This window comes from Drosophila grimshawi, unplaced genomic scaffold (genome assembly GCF_018153295.1).
Source record: "Drosophila grimshawi isolate 15287-2541.00 unplaced genomic scaffold, ASM1815329v1 contig_311, whole genome shotgun sequence".
Lineage (NCBI taxonomy): Eukaryota > Metazoa > Arthropoda > Insecta > Diptera > Drosophilidae > Drosophila > Drosophila grimshawi.
Window position 1 is genome coordinate 25,599,705 of NW_025063098.1, and position 19,948 is coordinate 25,619,652.

At 42.2% G+C, this 19,948-nt stretch overlaps 3 protein-coding genes across 5 annotated transcripts; 2 read left to right on the forward strand and 1 right to left on the reverse strand.

Moving 5' to 3' along the window:
• The first annotated feature begins 1,689 nt into the window (after positions 1–1,689).
• Positions 1,690–6,977, forward strand: LOC6568135 (dihydropyrimidinase). Of its 3 annotated transcripts, XM_001994461.3 has the most exons (10): positions 1,690–1,751; positions 3,187–3,351; positions 3,422–3,562; positions 3,633–3,682; positions 3,753–4,027; positions 4,097–4,243; positions 4,803–5,026; positions 5,088–5,323; positions 5,392–5,889; positions 5,966–6,977. In XM_001994461.3, exons 2-10 carry the CDS (start codon positions 3,209–3,211, stop codon positions 6,043–6,045), a joined length of 1,794 nt encoding a protein of 597 aa, XP_001994497.1. In that variant the 5' UTR covers positions 1,690–1,751; positions 3,187–3,208; the 3' UTR covers positions 6,046–6,977. The 3 variants fall into 3 exon arrangements, with proteins under 3 accessions (XP_001994497.1, XP_032596466.1, XP_032596468.1); XM_032740575.2 differs by lacking the exons at positions 1,690–1,751; positions 3,187–3,351; positions 3,422–3,562; ... (1 more) ...; positions 3,753–4,027; positions 4,097–4,243 and adding an exon at positions 4,513–4,625; XM_032740577.2 differs by lacking the exons at positions 1,690–1,751; positions 3,187–3,351; positions 3,422–3,562; ... (1 more) ...; positions 3,753–4,027; positions 4,097–4,243 and adding an exon at positions 4,513–4,621.
• A 672-nt stretch (positions 6,978–7,649) lies between these two features.
• LOC6568134 (PHD and RING finger domain-containing protein 1) lies at positions 7,650–17,935 on the reverse strand. The gene is made up of 4 exons (XM_032740573.2): positions 17,127–17,935; positions 14,111–16,453; positions 7,796–7,875; positions 7,650–7,732 (listed from the first exon to the last, which is right to left on the reverse strand). Exons 1-4 carry the CDS (start codon positions 17,505–17,507, stop codon positions 7,717–7,719), a joined length of 2,820 nt encoding a protein of 939 aa, XP_032596464.1. The 5' UTR covers positions 17,508–17,935; the 3' UTR covers positions 7,650–7,716.
• Positions 17,936–18,955: 1,020 nt separating this feature from the next.
• LOC6568133 lies at positions 18,956–19,848 on the forward strand. The gene is made up of 3 exons (XM_001994459.3): positions 18,956–19,005; positions 19,231–19,320; positions 19,393–19,848. The coding sequence occupies exons 2-3, from the start codon at positions 19,243–19,245 to the stop codon at positions 19,711–19,713; spliced, it is 399 nt and encodes a 132-aa protein (XP_001994495.1). The 5' UTR covers positions 18,956–19,005; positions 19,231–19,242; the 3' UTR covers positions 19,714–19,848.
• The last annotated feature ends 100 nt before the right edge of the window (positions 19,849–19,948 follow it).

Sequence of the window (19,948 nt, forward strand, 5' to 3'; positions counted from 1 at the left end):
AACAAAAATTGTACATACTTAACTATTTTGTAAATTGTATCCTGTATTTTGTTTTCGCAATTGTCATTTCGTATTATATATGAGAGGAATGTGTGTGTGAATTGTCGACGAATGATTCAAACTCATTGAATAATGTTCGTACACATTTGTTTTATTTTTATTCTATTTTTTTTTGTTGGCAAAATCACTGCACAAAAAAAAAAAAATGAAAAGTAAAACAAAAAAAAAAAAAGCAAAACCGATATATGCGAAATGCGAGCACTTAATGTTGTAATTTTTTATGTTGTTTGTATTATTTACTGAAGTGCTGCTGGAACAAGGTTTAATTTTATATTAAACATAATTTAGGCGTAAATGACAAGCTTAACTCATAAGTTTTTATCTTAATTCTTAATTTAAAATATTCAATCTTAACGAAAATACAGTACATAAAAAGCTAGAAAAGAATACGAACTAAGCTATATAGAAGCACGCGAAATTAACTAAACATGCTTTATATCACAGAGGCGTGAAGAAACAACCAATAGAAAACAACAAACACACAACAACCACAAAAAGCAACAAACAAATAAGAAGAAACAATTGCAAAAAACAAAAAACATACAAAAAAATCATTGAGCACCTGAAAATGGACATGTGCGAAATGTTGTATAACTTATTTTGATGCATATGCAATTAAAGCTCTTAGAATACATGGCAATATTACAAAATGGACTGCTGTTTAAAAAAAAAAATAAATAAAAATAAAACAAAAATATATAAAGTCAAGTAGACTGGGCTAGTGTAGCGAGCCCAATATACTTACAAAACATATGTATGTCATGTCGATCAACAGGAATACAAGGATCAGTTGAAGCCCTAAAGATAAACGTTAATTTATGTAGTTGTTTTCCAAAACACAAATATGACTCAACATCTCGATATCGATATATTTACTTGTAGTTATTAGTGTATAATTTTGCTAGGATGTAAATGTATGTCCCTCAAACTTAATTTAATTATTTAATTAATATACATACATATATAATATACAATTGAGCGTTTTTCTATCAGTCTAAGTGGGTATATGCATGTATTCTTTATTTATTCTTATAGATAAGGAATTTGCGTACTGAGCGTTTACCTCGGTTTTCTGCAAACATACCCGACATTTATTTCCATATGTTGCAAAGTTGTGTGGGACACAAATAAATTTATTTATAATTTATAGTTTGCTGATTTAATCAATTGTAATTTTTACTTTCTTTTTGTGGTTGCAATTGATTAAATCAGCAAACTGAATTATATATATTATTATAAGCAAAAAATAAATATTTAAGCCGATTAAATTTGAATTCAAATGGTAAGGCCAATATCGATATGAATAATCGAAACAGCGTGCTTCTGTCGTGAATGGTAAACATAGAATGAAGAAACAGAGAAAATAAAGTCATGGCGCTGATTTTAATGGGAAAATACACAAATATTTCCGGATAATTCATAGAGAAAATGTATTTTTTCAGACATCGCTGCTATGGCGCTCAAGAAAAAAAGGCCGGTACATTTCTTGGTTTGTGTAAAAATGAGTAAATATTGATTAACGGCGAAAAAGCGGCCACACCAGTTATCAAAATGCGGGCACACTGAAGACAACAAGAAACATCGATAGCATAAAATCGATTAGTGCATCAGTCTTATCAGGATTTTCTCTGTAAAGTGGGTGTGTACTGCTTCACTCGGTTAACAATATAAAATTTCTTGAAATTTCAACGGTAAAAGGCATGCGAAAATCGCATTACATTGTTAATAAATATGTATATACCTGTCGCTATAGTAAAATTGTTTGAATTATTGACATTTTAAGTGAAGATTGTGCTGCTCAAGTCAACTAACATATCCGCTACATACATACATACACAGTTTTGTGTATTGAGCTTTGCACATATGAATATTGAAAACTGTATTTCCATGTAATTTATTAGATACGTGTTTGTCGATATATATACTAAAATATGTATGTATATATTTATGTAAATATATTTTATTGTGTGTGAGATTGTGTCGATAATGTCATAATTTTTTTTTATTATAAGTATCGATTCAACAAAAGCGGAAAACAGTATTACTATTTATGGATTTATAACTGTGCAATTGTACCGTATATGTGTGTCTTAGCACGCATATAAAATAAGAGAAATTATTTGTTGATTCCCCAACCAGGTTCAAGTTAGGATATGGACAATAATTCAATAGAAAAAAACTCAGCCGATGACGTAGTCGTACGCCTGAAATGGGGTCGGCATTCATCAAGTACTTGAAAAGCCGATTATCATTCAAGCATATTAACATAACAGTAGTCGAAATGCTTCTTCCTGCAGCCCCCAAAATACAATATGCATGAAATTTACCACTCACCAAATGTGCCACAATTTGTTGTATTCTGCGTTGCTCTTTTCTATATATGTACATATATTTTTTTAATATACAAAGCACCGCATCAGAGCCCACAAAGTTCAATGCTCGCTTGCGTGTTTACTCCCATAGTCGTATTCGTATTTTGATGACGCTTGTAGTTAGAGACTTGCACACACACACACAGCATACACACACACACACATATATATATATATATGTATTTATGAGTGTGCAAATAACAAACATACATAGATTTAAGCTGTCTGCGTTTGCGACCTACGAATAGTTATTTGTGTCAGTTTAATTTATATGTGTGTGTTTGTTTTTTATGCAAATGGTGAAAACTGTATGTGCTAACTGACTAACTGTCTGCCAGCTAGTTTCCTTTTATGACGTAAGCGAATCTAGTCTTGCTTGTCTTGTCAGCCATAATGGGGCACACATGACAAGTAACCGCTGTGTGTGAAAATTGTTGATCGCTTTTACTGTATCGATTTTGGTTAAAAAACCACTCCCCAGTTTGTATGGACGAAAGTGCATTTTCAATGCGATACACAACAAAAATCAATTAATACGGGTTTATAGCCGTTTTCGGGTAATCCACGCCCATGTTTGAAGAACCGGGTGAAAAATGTTGAATGCAATTTATGTTGTGATTTTCACTTGCTTTGAACTTATTTAAAAAAAAAAACCATGTGATTTAGAAAAAATAAATAAAAAGATATGCAACAATTTTCTTTTAGTTACCCAATTCATTCCACAAAATAATGATTAATATTTTATCGATTGCAGAACTAGCTGTTTTTGGTACAAAATGTCAACCAGCCCAAAGCCTGTAAAGAAAGTGCCGATTCACTTACAAAGCGCCCAGAATCGCGTTTACATTAAAAACGGTGAAATCGTCAACCATGATAAAAGCTTCAAGGCGGACGTTTACATTGAGGATGGCATCATTAAGTATGACACTAACAATCCTATAGAAAAAAGTGTCAATTTAATTGAATTAATTACATTTGACTCGCTGCAGATTCGTTGGACCTGCGAGCGATATAACAATTCCGGGCGGCGTACGTACCATCGATGCAACGGGCAGAATGATAATACCAGGTGGCATTGATCCCCATACACATCTGCAGTGTCCGTTCGGTGATACGGTTACCGTCGATGAGTAAGTTAACGATTTGTTCATCGTTTTTCTTGTTTATAGTAAAAGATTTGATTTCGATTTTTTCTTACAGTTTTTATCGTGGTACAAAAGCAGCTGTTGCCGGTGGCACGACTATGATAAGTATGATTCTCAAAAAATCAGAGATTTTCTCGTTTTGGATACTGATATATAAATTTCTTGTTGAAATTAGTCGATTGTGTGCTGCCCAAAAAACATGAGTCAATGATTGAGGCCTACGACAAGTGGCGCAGCTGGGCGGATCCCAAAGTATGTTGTGATTATGCACTCCATGTGGCCATCACCTGGTGGTCCAAGTCGGTGTCCGAGGAGATTGGCATACTTTGCAAGGAGCTGGGCGTCAATTCGTTGAAAATGTATATGGCCTACAAGGATCTCTATATGCTAAACGATTCTGATCTTTTGGATGTTTTCGAGCGAATTCGAAGCCTAAATGGTGTCGCAATGGTAAGCTATACCACATTGTAAATGCCTGGCCATTGCAACAAGATTAATTACCCACCATTATTTGGCCAGGTTCATGCTGAGAATGGTGATATTATAGCCAAAAATACAAAGAGCTTGTTGGCCGAGGGCATCTGCGGTCCCGAGGGACACGAACTGTCCCGCCAAGAGGAGGTCGAGGCGGAAGCAGTGCATCGCGCTTGCATTTTGGCCCATCAGGTTAGTGGAAACAGAAAAGAAAGAGAACAAATCAATAAATCAATCCAAAGTTGTATAAAAGCAAAGCTCGTGGGATTTTGGGAAATGTTGCAATATGTATACAAATGTACATACATACATACATACATATATTCAATGTTACTATAATTTGTTTATGTTTTTGATTTGTTATTATTTCCATTATGTATGATGCACCCTTTGTACATAAGATAAGATTGTATGCGGTATGTGGCACTTGATATAACTCCAATAAATATATACCCTGATTGATGCTGATGCACTTGCACACAATAATCACAATGTTCGATGCTTGTGGCTTATCAATAAATCAAGTCCCAAGTCGAAGCCAGCCGAGTTCCCGATCAAACGACTGGCGATGTAAGTAAGTTAGACACTGGCTACAAGTAGTCCTAAACAATTATCGCCCAATAACAACTCTGGTTACGTTTGTTCCTAACACTTCTAATCATCAAACGTCCAACAATTGGCTTGACTTTTAGTATTTAGTAGTGCCAAAAACTGTACCAACTTGTATCAATTATTGTCATATGAAACATAGATGAAGACACCGCTATACGTTGCCGGCGTAACCAGCAAATCCTCCGCTGAGCTCGTGGGCCGAGCCCGTCGCAGTGGCTACTCGGTGTTTGGCGAAACCCTGGCCAGCTCCATTGGTCGCAGTATGAGCAGTGTTCGCAAGCCAGAACGTGTTTATTACATTACTAGTCCACCAATCCGTATGTCTGCCGAAACGCCCAGGCAACTCATGAAATCTCTGGCATAGTAAGTATACCTTCATAAATGTAATTGTGTATTAATTTACTCAATGTTCCACTTGTTACAGCGATGATCTGCAGGTCACTGGCAGCGATAACTGTACGTACAACAAGAAACAAAAGGAGATGGGTTTGAAGGACTTTACCAAAATTCCAAATGGCGTCAATGGTGCTGAGGATCGCATGTCGGTGGTGTGGGAAAAGGGAGTCCAACAGGGTCTACTCGATCCGTGCAGATTTGTTGCCGTAACTAGTACAAATGCGGCAAAAATATTCAATATCTACCCGCAAAAAGGCAGAATCGGTACGTTAACAGCTTGAATAAATGAATTATTCACTTATACTTAAAATAAATAATGATTCATATTTTAGCTGTTGGTTCCGATGCTGATATTGTCATATGGAATCCACTGGCTACGCGCACCATCTCCAAGGATACCCATCAGCATGCATGCGATTTGAATATTTTCGAGGGCATGACCGTGCATGGTGTGCCCGAAATTGTAATGGTCCGTGGGCGTATCTGTGCCGAGAATGGAACAATTCGCGTTGCCGAAGGTCATGGACGGTTCATACCGATGCCAGTGCGACCGCCATTTGTTTATGACATTATTGAGGGCAAAGTACAATCATCCGAGGAGCAGCAGCAGCAGCAGCACCAACAGCAACAGCACGAGGAACATCACAATGGCAATTTGATCAAAAAGTTTGCTGAATTGGATATCCTAATACCAGCACCGGAACCGCTTGCCGAAATGCTCGCTGGCAACTTACCAATGCCGGCGGAAGGTTCCATTTGCAGCACACCCTCGGTGCGTGGACGTGTCGATGGCAAACGAGATATGCAGGAATCATCTTTCTCGATTAGCGGTGAGTTACATTTATCTATCTAATTTTATTGTATTCAGCTTTTATTGTGTACATTTTTTTTTTGTACGATATCCAGAGGAGTTGGACAGATCCGGTGTTCGTGCTTGTATTAAAGTTAAGAATCCGCCTGGTGGGAAATCATCCGGATTTTGGTAAAGAAAAAACCAAACAGAAAACAAAAAAAAATAACATCTTATCGACGCTTTAAGATACATAATAATCGCACAAAGCGGTCTTCATCAGGCAGAATCTGCGCTCATTTAAAATAAGATTTATATATCCACAAAATAAGATTTATATAGCCACAAATGAATTATCTTCGCTATTTATATTAAATGTTTTCCATTGATTAGCTTAATTTAATCGCATTTACATATATATTTATGTAAATATATAGCAGAATATTGTTTAAATCACGTCGATTTCCAAGTTGAATACGGGATGTCATCAATGTCCTTCAAGAAGTACCAGTGAATAGTCTGAACCAAATCAAAAATTCTTTTTTTTTTTTCAGCTAAATAAATAGATACCCCCGCCCCTCATTATGTTTTTTTGTATTTCTAAAATGAAATTAAACGATTTCCATTGATTTAATGTTACGTTGTAGGCATGCACTCTTTATTTTTAAAAATTATGATTGACAAACTATGCAAAATTAAATGTTTCATTATATATTAACTCAATATAAGTAATATAATACACAGTTATTCATGCTGAATATATATAATTACATTTGCTTTTATTTTATTTTAACAATATACATATATCATGCCTGTTGCAAATAAAATACACCTATAACTGCCTAAACAGATTAATTGCGTAAAATATCTAACTCCAAATCATCAATTCAGAGCAATTAGGTAATCTATTAATGTGTACTCAAAAAATTTCATCTGATTTATTGGGTATTTTTTTATAATTGAATTAATAATTTAATGTAATTGAATTGATTAACTTACAAGAGGTAAAATACAATTTATTGGTTTTGCCTGTCTGCCTTTCAACTATATACTTACATTTTGTTAAAGCAAAACAGTATTAATAATCATTATAAAAGTCATACAAATAAACACACTAATCAACTAAAATCTGTTAATTTAATCGTTTTGAGTCTGTTGTGGTGCTTCGAGAAAACGAAAAAAAAAATTGATGGAGACAAATTTTACTGCTTAATGGATAGTTTCACTTCTGCATTGTCTTAAACACTAAAAATCATTCGGAGTGTAACCTAAATTGGACTTAACAACTAAACTTCAATAGCAATGACAATTTATGTATTTGCGCTTTACGGGCGGCGATTGTGATTGATGAGGAGGAGGCGTAGGAATGCATGCGGCCGTTGAACGAAATTGCGTGGTTTGAATACGTGAAGAATACGCTGTGTGTGGCAAATAAATACGATATAAATATTTTAATGTTTTCAAATCGTTTGATGATAATGATATTCACCTTCTCCTAACTCCACTCCTACGTTTGCTTATAGCTTCTTTAAATATGCGGCACATTTGACAGCACTGCTTACTTGCCCCGTATTCAGCAGACTCAACTTCTTGTGCTTAGCGCGGAACTTCCTCACGTAGGCATCAATCAAATTTTTGATTTTGTGTGGATTTATTTCACCGGACCGACTGTGACAGATCTGTAATTTTTGTATATACAAATAAATCAAATGTCATATTGAATTATTGTTATATATGTGGGAAGGAACACATACCTTGGGTACAGCGCGTCGCATAATATCTTTGTAATCTTCTTTCGAGATAACTTTCTTATTGAAATGTGGTTTCAGCACTAATTTCACTTCCTCAACAACCCGTTCCTGGCGATTTAGCTTGCGTATAAACTGCAATAGAGCAACATTGAATAAGTTTTGATGAAACACAAGTTTGATTTGCTATTCACTCACCCGATCTTTGACTTGTAAATCGACTGCTGAATTAGGCACATCATCATAGAGTTTACCGTGCTCCTCGTTTGATTTGATACCTGTAATCACAATAAATAATTGAATGTCATGTGTTTTTATAATTGAAACCAATCACTGTTTGAGAAACGACAACTAGCCGAAAAGGCTAAGAATAAGGCTTAAGCTATAGATAATGTCCGACTAAAAAATACTCTATAACCAGTCGGAAACTAACACAATTTGTAAACCTACAAGACAGCTGAGCTCCTCAACATAGAATATATTTTCTTTTAAAGTAATCGTTTAAAAATCAAGGCCATATATATCTAAAAGATTGTCGTTCACATTAATATGATATATGATAGTTATAGAGTCGAAAATTTTATCATTTGCAGTTTAAATACATTATCTTTGTATAGCCATTATTATTGGATTCAGAGTACAAAATTTCATCGAATTATACAAAAAGTTACTAAATTCTTGCGATGCATTAATTGTTTTGGATAGAGATGAGACAATTGTAACCCACCTTTGTTTTTCGATTTGCGTTCGTTTTTATTATTTGCTCGCTGCTGTTTCCTTCCCGTCGAGCTGTTGAAACGCGATGATATTCGATGACCCACCGGTGGAGAGCTGCTGCCAAATAGATTGTCAAACATTTCCGCCTTGCCGCCGCCGGCAGCGCCTGCCTTCGTCGTTCGACTACGTATTGAACCGATTGCATTGCCATCTGGCGGCGGTTCAAACAGATCCTCGTAGTCCGCCGAGCCCGGCGAATACGGACTCTCGATTTCCATGTTGAAGGAGTCGTCCAGACTGGTGGAGGGCACAGCAGTGTTGCCATTGCGCATATTATTGCCGCCACTGCTTGGCGGCACATTGGCAATGCCACTGCTGCTGCTGGCGACGCTGCCGCCGGCCTTGGGCAGTTTCCTGACCAGGGTCGTTGTCGTCGGACTAGATATCGATGGTATGTGCTGGGATGAGGAAACCACGGTGCTGCTGCTCGAGAGTAGCACATTTGAGAGCACCGTAATTGCACTGGAACAATCCACGGGTTTATCTTCCGCATTGGAGGACACCGTCAATGATGTGCTCATCGCGGTGCCGCTGTTCAGATACTGTGACGAGGTTGCCACATCGCATGCTTTGCTCGCCAGCTCCTGTTGTATGCTGCTGGTGGTGGTGCTGCTGTTGCTCGGCTTGCTCATCAGCGCCATGACCAGATCGACGGGATTAATGCTGACATTATTCGTGTTCGTTTGGCTCGTCGCATTGCTGACGCTCGACAAAGTGGGTGTGCCCAGATTAACATCGGCTAGATCATCGCTGCTGTTGTGACTGTTGTGCTGCTTCTGTTGCGCATCGAGAATCTCTACACCGACACCAACACCCACACCGACACCACCCACACCAACGGCACCACTGCTCGACTCGAGGCTCTGCGCTGGATTCGGTGTGGGTGAACGTGGCGAGAGTGAGGGTGACTTGGTTGGCTCAAACGGATCGTAGGCATCGGGCGAACAAGGTCCCGATTCGGGTGGCGTATTTGGTCCAATTTTCTGGCCCTCATTCGGATGAAGGGCCGGCGTCGCATGCAAATGTGGTTCGTTGTCCACGTTGCTGCTGCTGCGCATCGAGCATACCGTTTCCAGCTCATCGGCCGAATGGATATCGTCGGCATCATCGTGCAGCGGATTATTGCGCACCTTATGCTGCTTCTTGGCGGGCAGATTGAATTTCACCAGATGCGGTTCGGGCGGCGTTTTCGGCCCAGTTGTCTGCGTTATCGTTTCGTAGGATGTCTCCAGTATCGTTTCCATGCAATTCGCTGGTGGCGTCTTCTCACGCTGTCCATTCTCGCGTTCATGATCTGTGGCCGAGACGGCGCTGCTGCGTCGACGTTCGCGTCGCAATAGCAATAGTTGATTGTCGGTGGCATCCTCGCTGTCCGTCAGCACAATCACATCGGCCGGCTCCTGATGCACCTGGAACGGTGAACGCTCCAGATCAATGATAGCCACCGGCTTTGCGTCCAGTTTCTTGCGTTTGCGTTTCGATTTCTTGCCACTGCTGTTGGTCAGGCGATCGATCGAGGTGCGTCGATTGCCGAGGAACTCATCCCGCGACGCTGGCAATGTGACTACGGTTTGCTGCTGTGTCGCCGTGCACGAGGAGGAGGTGGCTGATGCCGCCAAAGCGTTCGCCTCCTTGTTGAAACTGACACTGACCAGTATATTGTTGCCCGAGGCGAAGACCTCTTTGGAGGGCAGTGGTTCTGGTGTCATCGTATGGCGTTTGCGTTTCTTCTCCTTGCGCTGCTGCTTGTCCAGCGGTTTCTTGTTCTTGTTCTTCTTGCTCTTGTCCCGCTTCGGCTTCAGTTTTTTGGTCGCCAGCGGCGTCAGGCTGCGATGTGAGTGAGCAGCATGCGCGTGGCTGTGACTGTGGCCATGAACATGGCCATGAGTATGGGGCATCTGGCTGTAGTGGGCACCAGGCGCCAGTGGCGATGCCAACGGCGGCGTCCACGACACCGGCTTCTCACCACCACCACCAGCTCCGCTGCCGCCCGCAACGCTGTCATGCATGAAATTTAAACGATCCGCCGATAGACTCGGCGTCGGCGACGGTGACCAGTGTGAGGCGGCCGCCTTCTTTGATTTCTTGCCCAGTTGCGGTCCCAGGAAATCATCGGCGTCAGCGAACGGATCACGCTGGCGGGAGATGCGACGTTGCCGTGCCGCAATTGGACTGGCTGGACGCTTTTTACTCTTCTTCTTCTTGTCGGCCTTTTTTTTCTTCTTCTTCGGGCGCGGGCTCTTGGAGCGACTGCGACTGCGACTCAGGCGTGGAGTGTAACGCGGGGAATAGCCAGGCGAATGCTGTTTGACGCCCAGTTGCAAATTGCGATTGCCATTGAGACGCGCCGGCGTATTCGATCGGGATCTCAATGAAATCGAGCTATGCGGACTGCTACGATGTGCCTGCCCAGCTGCCGATGATGCTCCAGCTCCACCTCCGCCAGCAGCTGATTGTGGATTAATTGGTGAATGTTCGTAACGGCGGATGACGGGCGACATGGATCGTCGATGCTGCTGCTGCTGGTGTTGATGATGCTGATGGTGTTGATGTTGATGACGCACAGTGCCCGGCGGCGGCGTTGGCGACATGCTAAAGCTGCGCAAACGTCGCGCACCCGATGCGGAACGTGTCCGCGACCGGGTCGAGCTGCGTGAGAAGCTGCGCGGCGAATGCTGCTGTCGGCGCTCGTAGCTGATGGAGCGACTGCGTCCGGCTCGCGCCGCATCCCTGCCATAGCGATCCTTGTGCTGATGACGCGACGCATTGCTCACCACATGTCGCACATCGTAGCGCGGCAACTCGCGCCGTTTGGGTCGCTGATACTGCGGCTGCAAGTGGTAAGGTTGATGCGGCTGCTGCTGCTGCTGCTGTTGCTGCTGATGGGAATAATGCTGCTGGTGATGTGGCTGCTGCTGTTGATAGTGCTGCTGCTGCTGCGGCTGTTGCTGCTGGTAGCCACGTTGTTGTTGAAATGGCTGATTGCGTACGTTGAAACGCTGGCCAGCGGTGCCAGCGCCACCGGTGCCACCGACGCCACGACCACGTCCAAATCCTCCTCCACCTCGAGCATAATCGCGAGACCTAAATCCGCCACGCTGCCGTCCGTGCGAGTTGCTCCTCGAACGGGAGTTGCTTCTCGAGCGGCTATGACGACCGCGACGTGGACGAAGTGGCGATGATCGGCTGACAGTGCGACTCCGACTCCGACTGCGAGTCCGAGTGCGTTGCTGGGGAGGAGTGCGATTTAGACTGCGATGAACACTACGATTGGGAGTGCGAGTCCGAGTTCGACTACGACTTCGACTGCTTGGCGAGCGACTCCTTGAGTGGGGGGAGCGACGGGAACGACTGCGCTTGTGCTGCTGCTGTTTGTCGCTGCGATAATTGCGATCCTTGCGTCGCTTGCCCACCTTCTTGAATGTCTCGGCATTCTCCTTGCCACGCTTGGAGCTGCGCTTCGATTTGTTTGCGCTGCTTTCGCCATGGCGACTACGACTGCGTCGCTTCGATTCGGGCTCATTTGTTAGATCCTCATCCTCGGATATTTGTTCGGTGCTCATGCGAGCCGCATTCTCCACATCATCGTTCCGCTGCTGCTCATCACCACCACCATCGTCGTCGTCATCTTCGTTGTCCGATTTTTTCGCAGCATTCTGCTGCTGCTTGTCCTCAACACCGGTGGCAGCAGCTGCTGCTGCTGCTTTATCCTTTTGTTTTGCTGCCGCCGCGGCATCCTCCTCCAAGGTCTTCTCATCCAAGCAGGGCGTATATGAACGCTCTGGCTCGGATTCGCTGTTCGAGGTCTTTGTGGTCGTTTTATTTGCCGCCGTAGCCACTGTATCCGCCCCATCGGGTGTCTTCTCAACGAGCGCCTTTTCAAACTCCTTCGGTCTGTCGATTTCCAATTCCTCCCAATCGCTGTCATCGTAGAGTTCCAAGACCCCTTTACTCTTGTCGACGGTGCGGCTATCCTTGTTGATGGGACTGGGAGTGCTGGTCGATTTTGTCTCATCATCATCAGCAGCATCTGCATCTGCATCAGCAGCAGCATCAGCAGTGGGCTCTTTCGCTGGCAAGCTGACGTGGGGCTTATCATTATTATCATTGCCTTCATCGGCATCATCGCCAGCAACCCGCTTTGGCTTGGATTTTGCTTTACGCTCGCTGTTATCGTCCTCGGGCTCGTCGGTTGGATTTTCGGGCTCGTACAGATCGGCGCCGGAATTGCGATCGTCATTGAGCGAACGAGAAGGAGGAGGAGCAACCACTGCATCGGATGGGGGCTCTGGTGGCAATGGTATGTCATCATCATCGTCTAATTGCACTAAATCTTCATTCATTTCGTCGTCGTCCTGAGTAAGTAAAATATTTGTAAAATTGAAAGAAAGAAAATAACACATCACGGTTAGTATGCCAAAGATTCTCCACATTTCAATAGCAGCTACAATACAGGCATAAAGACTAATGTACGGTTGTTTTATACCCTGTAGCCATTCGAAACGGGTATTTTGGGGCGAGTTTTATCAAGTTGTGCATATTTATGCAACTGGCGGAAAGAATATGTATTTCATCATTCCATTAAATACTATGTACATTTATATATTCTCGATCAGTTCGGTCGGTCTGATACCTTAGAGACTTCAAATGCAATAACCATCCACATCGATAACAATAGATGGAAATCGAATTTTAATCGATCAGATTCGATTATCGATTTGATCAATTTTCCGTTATTTTTTAAACTTAAAATGGTGTTTTCATATGAGAACTTTCCCGCTTACCCCATATCAATAAGCCTAGATTCCCAAATCGATATATATCGGGTTTTTTCACTCGATGTATAACAGTTTCAGTCTTCTTCTTCTTGTATATCACTTAATTAAAGTAATATGTACATCATGCCCCGGCTTCTTCTATGACTGGACTTTATATTTGAACTTTTAGCTTTGATTGATGAACAAATTTCTAAGTAACCGACTGCAATATACTCTGTTCTGTAGAACAAAGGTAGAAAATACAATATTGTTGTAACTTTTGTATTTATATTTTCACCGTAACCAAATCCAAAATACTCTGGTCTTTAGTTAAGAGGTCAAAAATACAATTTTACGGTAGTATTTGTATTTTGACGCTAGCTGTTGGATATATAGTGGAATTTCTCTCAAGCGAAATTGAGTAGTAATAAAGCTTAGAGAAAATTAATAAAGCATTTTGCTTTCATAAATCAAATATGATATATTCCGAAACTCGAACTGAAATTGGCTAAGCCTATACCAAATTAATCCCAATTTATATCACAAATAATGCAAAAATAGTTTCCATTCAGACGGACATGTTACAAAAGCCAATATTCTGTGTTTTCCTTTTGATAACAGAGTACAATCTTGTGCTCAAGATATATACTTAATTTATAAGCGACTCAATGCTGACAGCTTCTCTCAATAATTCTTATTCAAAAATAATACATTAATTTAAGAAATACTCAAAAATCGCAATTTTGAGCATTTGAACAGTATTTAAAAATTCAGTCGGACGAGTTAAATTAGTTATTTAAGGATGAGGATGAATGCGAGTAGAGAGCAAAGATATTCTCGAGTTATTTTTCAAGTAAACTGAGTACATAAAGATCAATAGTTAATGATCGTCAAACGAAAACTAAATAAATATTTGCCATTTCTCAAACAGTAGATTTTATAGATAGATATATATATTTTTTTAGATCCCATTAATTACCTTATCGGAGCTCCTGGCGGCTGGTTGGGGTTGCGCGAATAGTTCGGTGGCAACCGCCTGCGACTCTTGTGAGTATATTGAGAAATTCGGACAATTGTCATCGTCGTCGTCGTGATCCTCTTTGTCAGCAGTATTGGTTTTGTTCCCATAGTCGGTGTTTAGCTTAAACAATGAACTATTCCAGGATAAGCTGGGCGGCGGTGCCGGTGGCGGTGGCACAGTTAAAACCGGTGGCATCGAGAGCCGTGCACCCAAAACGGGGGCATTTATCGGCGCTGGTAGACCAGCGAAAAGTTGTCGCTGTGCTGCTTGCTGCTGCTGCGGAGGAATGAGGAAGCTGCTGCTGCTAGACCCACTTGGCGATGGAGTTGCACCGCTGGAATATTCTGATTGGCGGGTTGTCTGTTGAAGATTTCGATTGCGTTGTTGTTGTTGCTGTTGTGGATTGGGTGAATTGAAGCGTATGTTGAAGGGCGTAAAATTTGTGTTTGTTGGCGCGTTGTTGTTACTATTGAAGTTTGGACTGTTGAAACTGTTATCGGCAGCATTATTACTGTCACGCTGATAAGGATTAGCACCGCCCCCGCCACCGCCAACAGCACCACCCGAACCAGCTGAGCCAGCTGCACCGCCTCCGCCACGATAGCTGTTGCTGTTGTTGCTATTGTTGCTGTAGCGGTTGTTGTAGTTGCCACCAGCAGCAGCACCACCACGTCCAAAATTGGGCGCTGCACCACCGCGCTGATAGAGCGGTGCCTGTGTGATATGTGTGGCTGTGTCGTTCGCTTGCTTTGCCGGCAAATCGAGTGTGCCATCGGCATTGATGTGCACATCGCTCAGATTACGCGACGCATTGTGCCAACGATCCTGCAGCTCCAATATACTGGACAGAATATCACTCGTCGTCGTTGGCGGCATCGTCGTCGTCACACCCGCTGTTCTGGCTTTGCCCAGTAGCAACGCTTTTCGCTGACGCGTCGCACCAATGCGCGGCATACGTATCGCTGTTTGAACAGCTGTCGCAGCTCCAGCACCGTCCCCATCGCCTTGTTGGACACCATCAGCATCGTCGCTGTCGGAGAAATAGTCCAAATCGTTGCAATTGCCAAAGAGCGTAAAACTGGATGCGCTGCCGCCGCCCAAGTGCGTCCGATGCACTTCGTCCCGTTTGACGCCCAACTGCTCAGCTAAACGTTGGCTGGCCGACAGACGAACACCGTCGCTGACAACATTGCTGCCGCTAATTGGCTTTCGCCTGCGACGTCGACGTCGTCGTATGACCTTTTTGCTCGTCTTAACCGCAAACTTCTCATCGAAATTGTTGAGATCGTATTCGACCACATAGGTGCGATGTTGGCGTCGACTGCGTCGCGTTGTTGTCGTCGTTCTGGTTCGGGTACGGGTTCTTGTTCGGGTGCGTGTGGTACGCGTTGTTGTTCGACCGGTGCGCCTTGTCGTTTGCCGCGTTTGCGTCATTGTTGTGGACGAGGAGGTGGAGGAGCTGGTAGTTTGGGTGTGCCTCAAAACGGCTGCCCGTATCCGTTCATTTTGCCGTGTGCGCAAAATGCGCGGCTGTTGCACTTGCCGCACACGCAGACGCGTCTCGGGCAGACCCATGCCACGTATATCCTCGTACAGTGTGTGCAGATCCTCGGCAAGTTCCAGGTCCTCATCCTCGGCCTCGTCCGCGGAATCAATGCAATTGTCACAGTACCACGAACCGGCTGGTATTATATCCAGTGCCGGTTCCAGACAATCCATGTGATAGCCCTGATTGCAGCTATCGCAGAGCAGCATAATGTCCTCGCGATCCGTACTCTGGCATATCTGACAATTGGTGTAATCCTCATCATCGACGACCACAACATCTTCGTCATCCTCTAGCAACAGCTCCTTCCGCGGCTGGTTCGCATCCATGCGAATCTCACGCACATTCTGGCGTCGCTCGACATTGTCCAGGACAATAATGCGATCGAAGGCAATTCGATCGATGGGGCAGGTTTGTACATTGTTCGCCCATGCCTCGATGCAGGCGGCGCAGAAGATGTGCTCGCATGTCACGGGTCTACCGATCTCCTGCTGCCGGAACGTCAACAGGCAAATGGGACATTTCTCGAGCAGCTCGTTGCTGCTGCTGGTGCTGCTGTGACTGCTGCTGCTGCTGTCCGTGCTGAAGCCGTCCGCGAGTTCAGCTTGAGCATCTGTTCGTTTAATATCATTGGATGCACCGTCTGCTCTTGCTGCGGCTGCAGTTGCTTCTACTTCGCTAGACTCGTCCTCGGAAATGATCAATTTCATTCGCTTCTTTTCACGTTCCTTTTTTCTCGCAGCGCGCTGATCGATCTGAGTGAGAAAGAAAGTGTTTAAAAATTAATAAATAGTTGGAAAAGTATGAGAAGAACATTTCTAACTAGTTGTTGTTGGCCTAAAGTTTATAAATAGTTTTAAAAAAATTAAAACAACTGCATATTTAACTCAAATAATGTTTATTCTAAATTTCAATAACGAAAATAAACCCTTCCGTTTTCCTTAAGGCAAAATGTAATTTAAAAACTAAATGAATTTAATTGCTGATTTAGTTCAGTTTAAAAACTTGATTGTAAACTAACAATTTTAAAATCTTCTCTTTACAACAGACTATAAGTTAATAGTGTTTCAAGCAATATTCCAATATTCATATTTAGTTCGGTTGATTCTAATTGCAATTGGAAAATTTGAGCATAGTTTTCTGATCTTAGGTTAGTGTTGTCTTACACATTGATTGATCAGCAAATATAAATGTTAAAAATAATCAATGGTAATTTTCTGAAGTATATAGTATTTTCGACAACTTTATGAAATAGCCATGAATCATAAATAACCTAAAGTGGTTAGCGTATTTTGCAGTTGTGTTATCTCTGCAATGTTTATGCATTATGCTGCACACGATCACCTGACAATGCTAAAATACAAATCTTTCGAGGCAGGTGAAGTATTTTCGATTTTATGTATACACATAAATAAAATAAATATTTACCTCACTGCCGCTGGACGATGACGGCTCATTGTCGGCTGGAAGACGATTTGAATCTGGCCGTCTTCGGAGCTGGCGACCCGATATCCTTGAAGGTGGCAGTTGCTGGCGATTGGAGCGTTCACTGCGGCGTTGTGGCACCGCAGAGCATTTTGGCAGCATATCAAGGTCAATGCCCACACTCATAGATGAAGCGGCGGCGACGGCGGAAGGGGTAGCAACATTTTCATCGGCGTCCGTGTCATCGGAATCATTGAATTCGATGCGCATGATGATGCGACGTTTCCTCTTGTCGCGATCGCGATCATTATTACACTGTGCCGTCTTCCTGCTGCAAGACGGCTGATTCATCTCTGCATCGCTGCAGTCGCCGGAATCGGGCATGCTGATGCAACTCCGTGTGTGCTTGTATGTGTGTGTGTTTATCAAATGTGTATCGAGTTGAAGTTAATGTACAATTCTCGTCTCTCTAGTTGGAACTTGTGGAGCGTTTTCAGTTCGTGGTTTTTTCGATATTTCTATGTTTATTTTCAACTTTTACTCCTTGTTCATATACGATTTTTCTACTTCTTCGCAGCTACATTTTTATGTTAAGTTGGCTGCGCTTACGCAAACCTATCGATTTATTTAATAATAAGCTATTGATATCGGCACTCTCAATGGCGTCTGAAACTGTTGAGGCCGCTGCTCTTGAAATCTGTATGAAACGACAGTGCTTCGCAAACTGTTATTTCAACTGGTTGTCTCTGGACGTCGATAGCACTTGTAATTTGAGCTATCCTTGTTAACATTAAACACTTTTAGCTACATTACTTATTTTACGCATTGCAAAACGTCTCCGATAATTATTTGCACGTTTAAACAAAAAATTTTCTTGTACAACTATTACACACACATACATACACACACACACTGCGAATCAAGTCAAGAATTATCGAGCGATGTCACTGGCCACTATCGTAAATAGCAAAATTCATCGCATAAAAATTTACATTATTTGCCAAGCTGTGCTCGGCCACACTTAATTATAATTTCATTTATTTATGCCTTGCCTGTCGAAAGCACCAATATATCGCTCAGCCGGCTAGCTATCGCCTCAGGGGATATTCATATTCATTTGTTTCAGGGTGCCCATGATTTGATTGATTATAATTCACGCATTTTTGCTTCAAATCTACTCGGTTATGTATTTAAACAGCTGTGCCGGCTGTATTTACTTATCACTTAATCTCAAAAACTATCTTGACTCCTACGGAAAATGTTGTGAATTGTCTGGAGTTTCTTATCAATTAAATTTTCCATTATTTACTGACACAGTAAAGCGTACACCTACATGCATCCACTGTATGTATGATCATTAATATGTATTTGGGCATCAAACTCCCCAATTTGCTATTTAACGTAGCTGTCATTAGACGATAGTTTCATTTGTGCAGAACCTGGCAGATTCTTAGGATGTTTACAAAGCTCTTTGGCGTAATAGAAATATTGCGTTAAAAAAATTTAAACTAGAATCCAATACAATTCATCAAAATACAATCCGATCCGCCACCTCCTGGTGGACGTGGCATCTAAGGCACAGATAAATATATGCTCAAGGTTATAGTTTAATGATTTTGTGCTCATACAGACGTACTGATATATACTCCTGTAACTTCGGTATCAAAATATAAAAATAAAACTCATTCACTTTTTAAATGCAAAATATGTATTAGCGCGCCATAATTAGTACAACAGTCTGGCAGCACCCATCACAATTGCCAGCGTTGCACCAAACGAGGAAGCGCCATCTGGCGACAATGCCCTTTGATTGCAAAAAGACAACATATCGCCAGCAACCCTAATTTCTTTCTTTTCGATAGATCCGCATAAAAGTGACAAGGTGAGCAGATTTTCTTGCTAAAATTCTGGACATTTAAAAGGTTTTAGCAACAAAACAATGCCTAAAGTATATGCAATAGGTGCGAGAAATGTGCGGCGCATCAAATGCCAAATGAAAACATGTAAAAACATGAATACGAAAGCTACACGTGTTTCCCTGCCCCCGTTGCCTGTGAATGTGAATGACAAAATTAATAATTTTTGACTTTTGTTTCGATTTGAACAGAGCACAAACAATATGCAGCTTTTCGTACGTGGCTTGGAAACGATTGAGGCTTTGGAGGTGTCCCAGGATGCCAACATTGCTGGCGTTAAAGTGAGTCAATAACTGCAACGATAACAACAAAAATCATTCAACCTAACCTTAATGTTGTTAATGCGATTTCAGACTCAGTTCGCCCAGCTGCATGGCTTCGATGCCGCTGAGTTCAGCTTGAATTGTGAGGGTGCCACACTAAGCGATGACACACCCGTCACGGCTCTCAGCTCCTTCGAGTTGGATATCACCATTCCAATGATTGGTGGCAAGGTGCATGGCTCTTTGGCGCGTGCCGGCAAGGTTAAGGGCCAGACCCCAAAGGTTGAGAAGCAGGAGAAGAAGAAGAAGAAGACGGGACGTGCAAAGCGCAGGATTCAGTACAATCGCCGTTTCGTAAACATTGTCCAAGGCTTCGGTCGTCGTCGTGGCCCCAACGCCAACTCAACGTAAAGTGTGGATCCTAAAAGGGAGATGATGATGATGATTTGAACAGTGGCAAGCTGAGCTAATTTTTATTGCAAAATAATAACCATAAATACACTGTTCATAATAGTAATTTTCATTAATTAAATCCAACTTATTTTACACGGAATTTGTCTAAATCTCAAAGAAACTATAATATCAGAAACAGAACAGTTTAAAGCTGACCCAATTTTTATTGGAAAATAATAATCAGAACCAATTA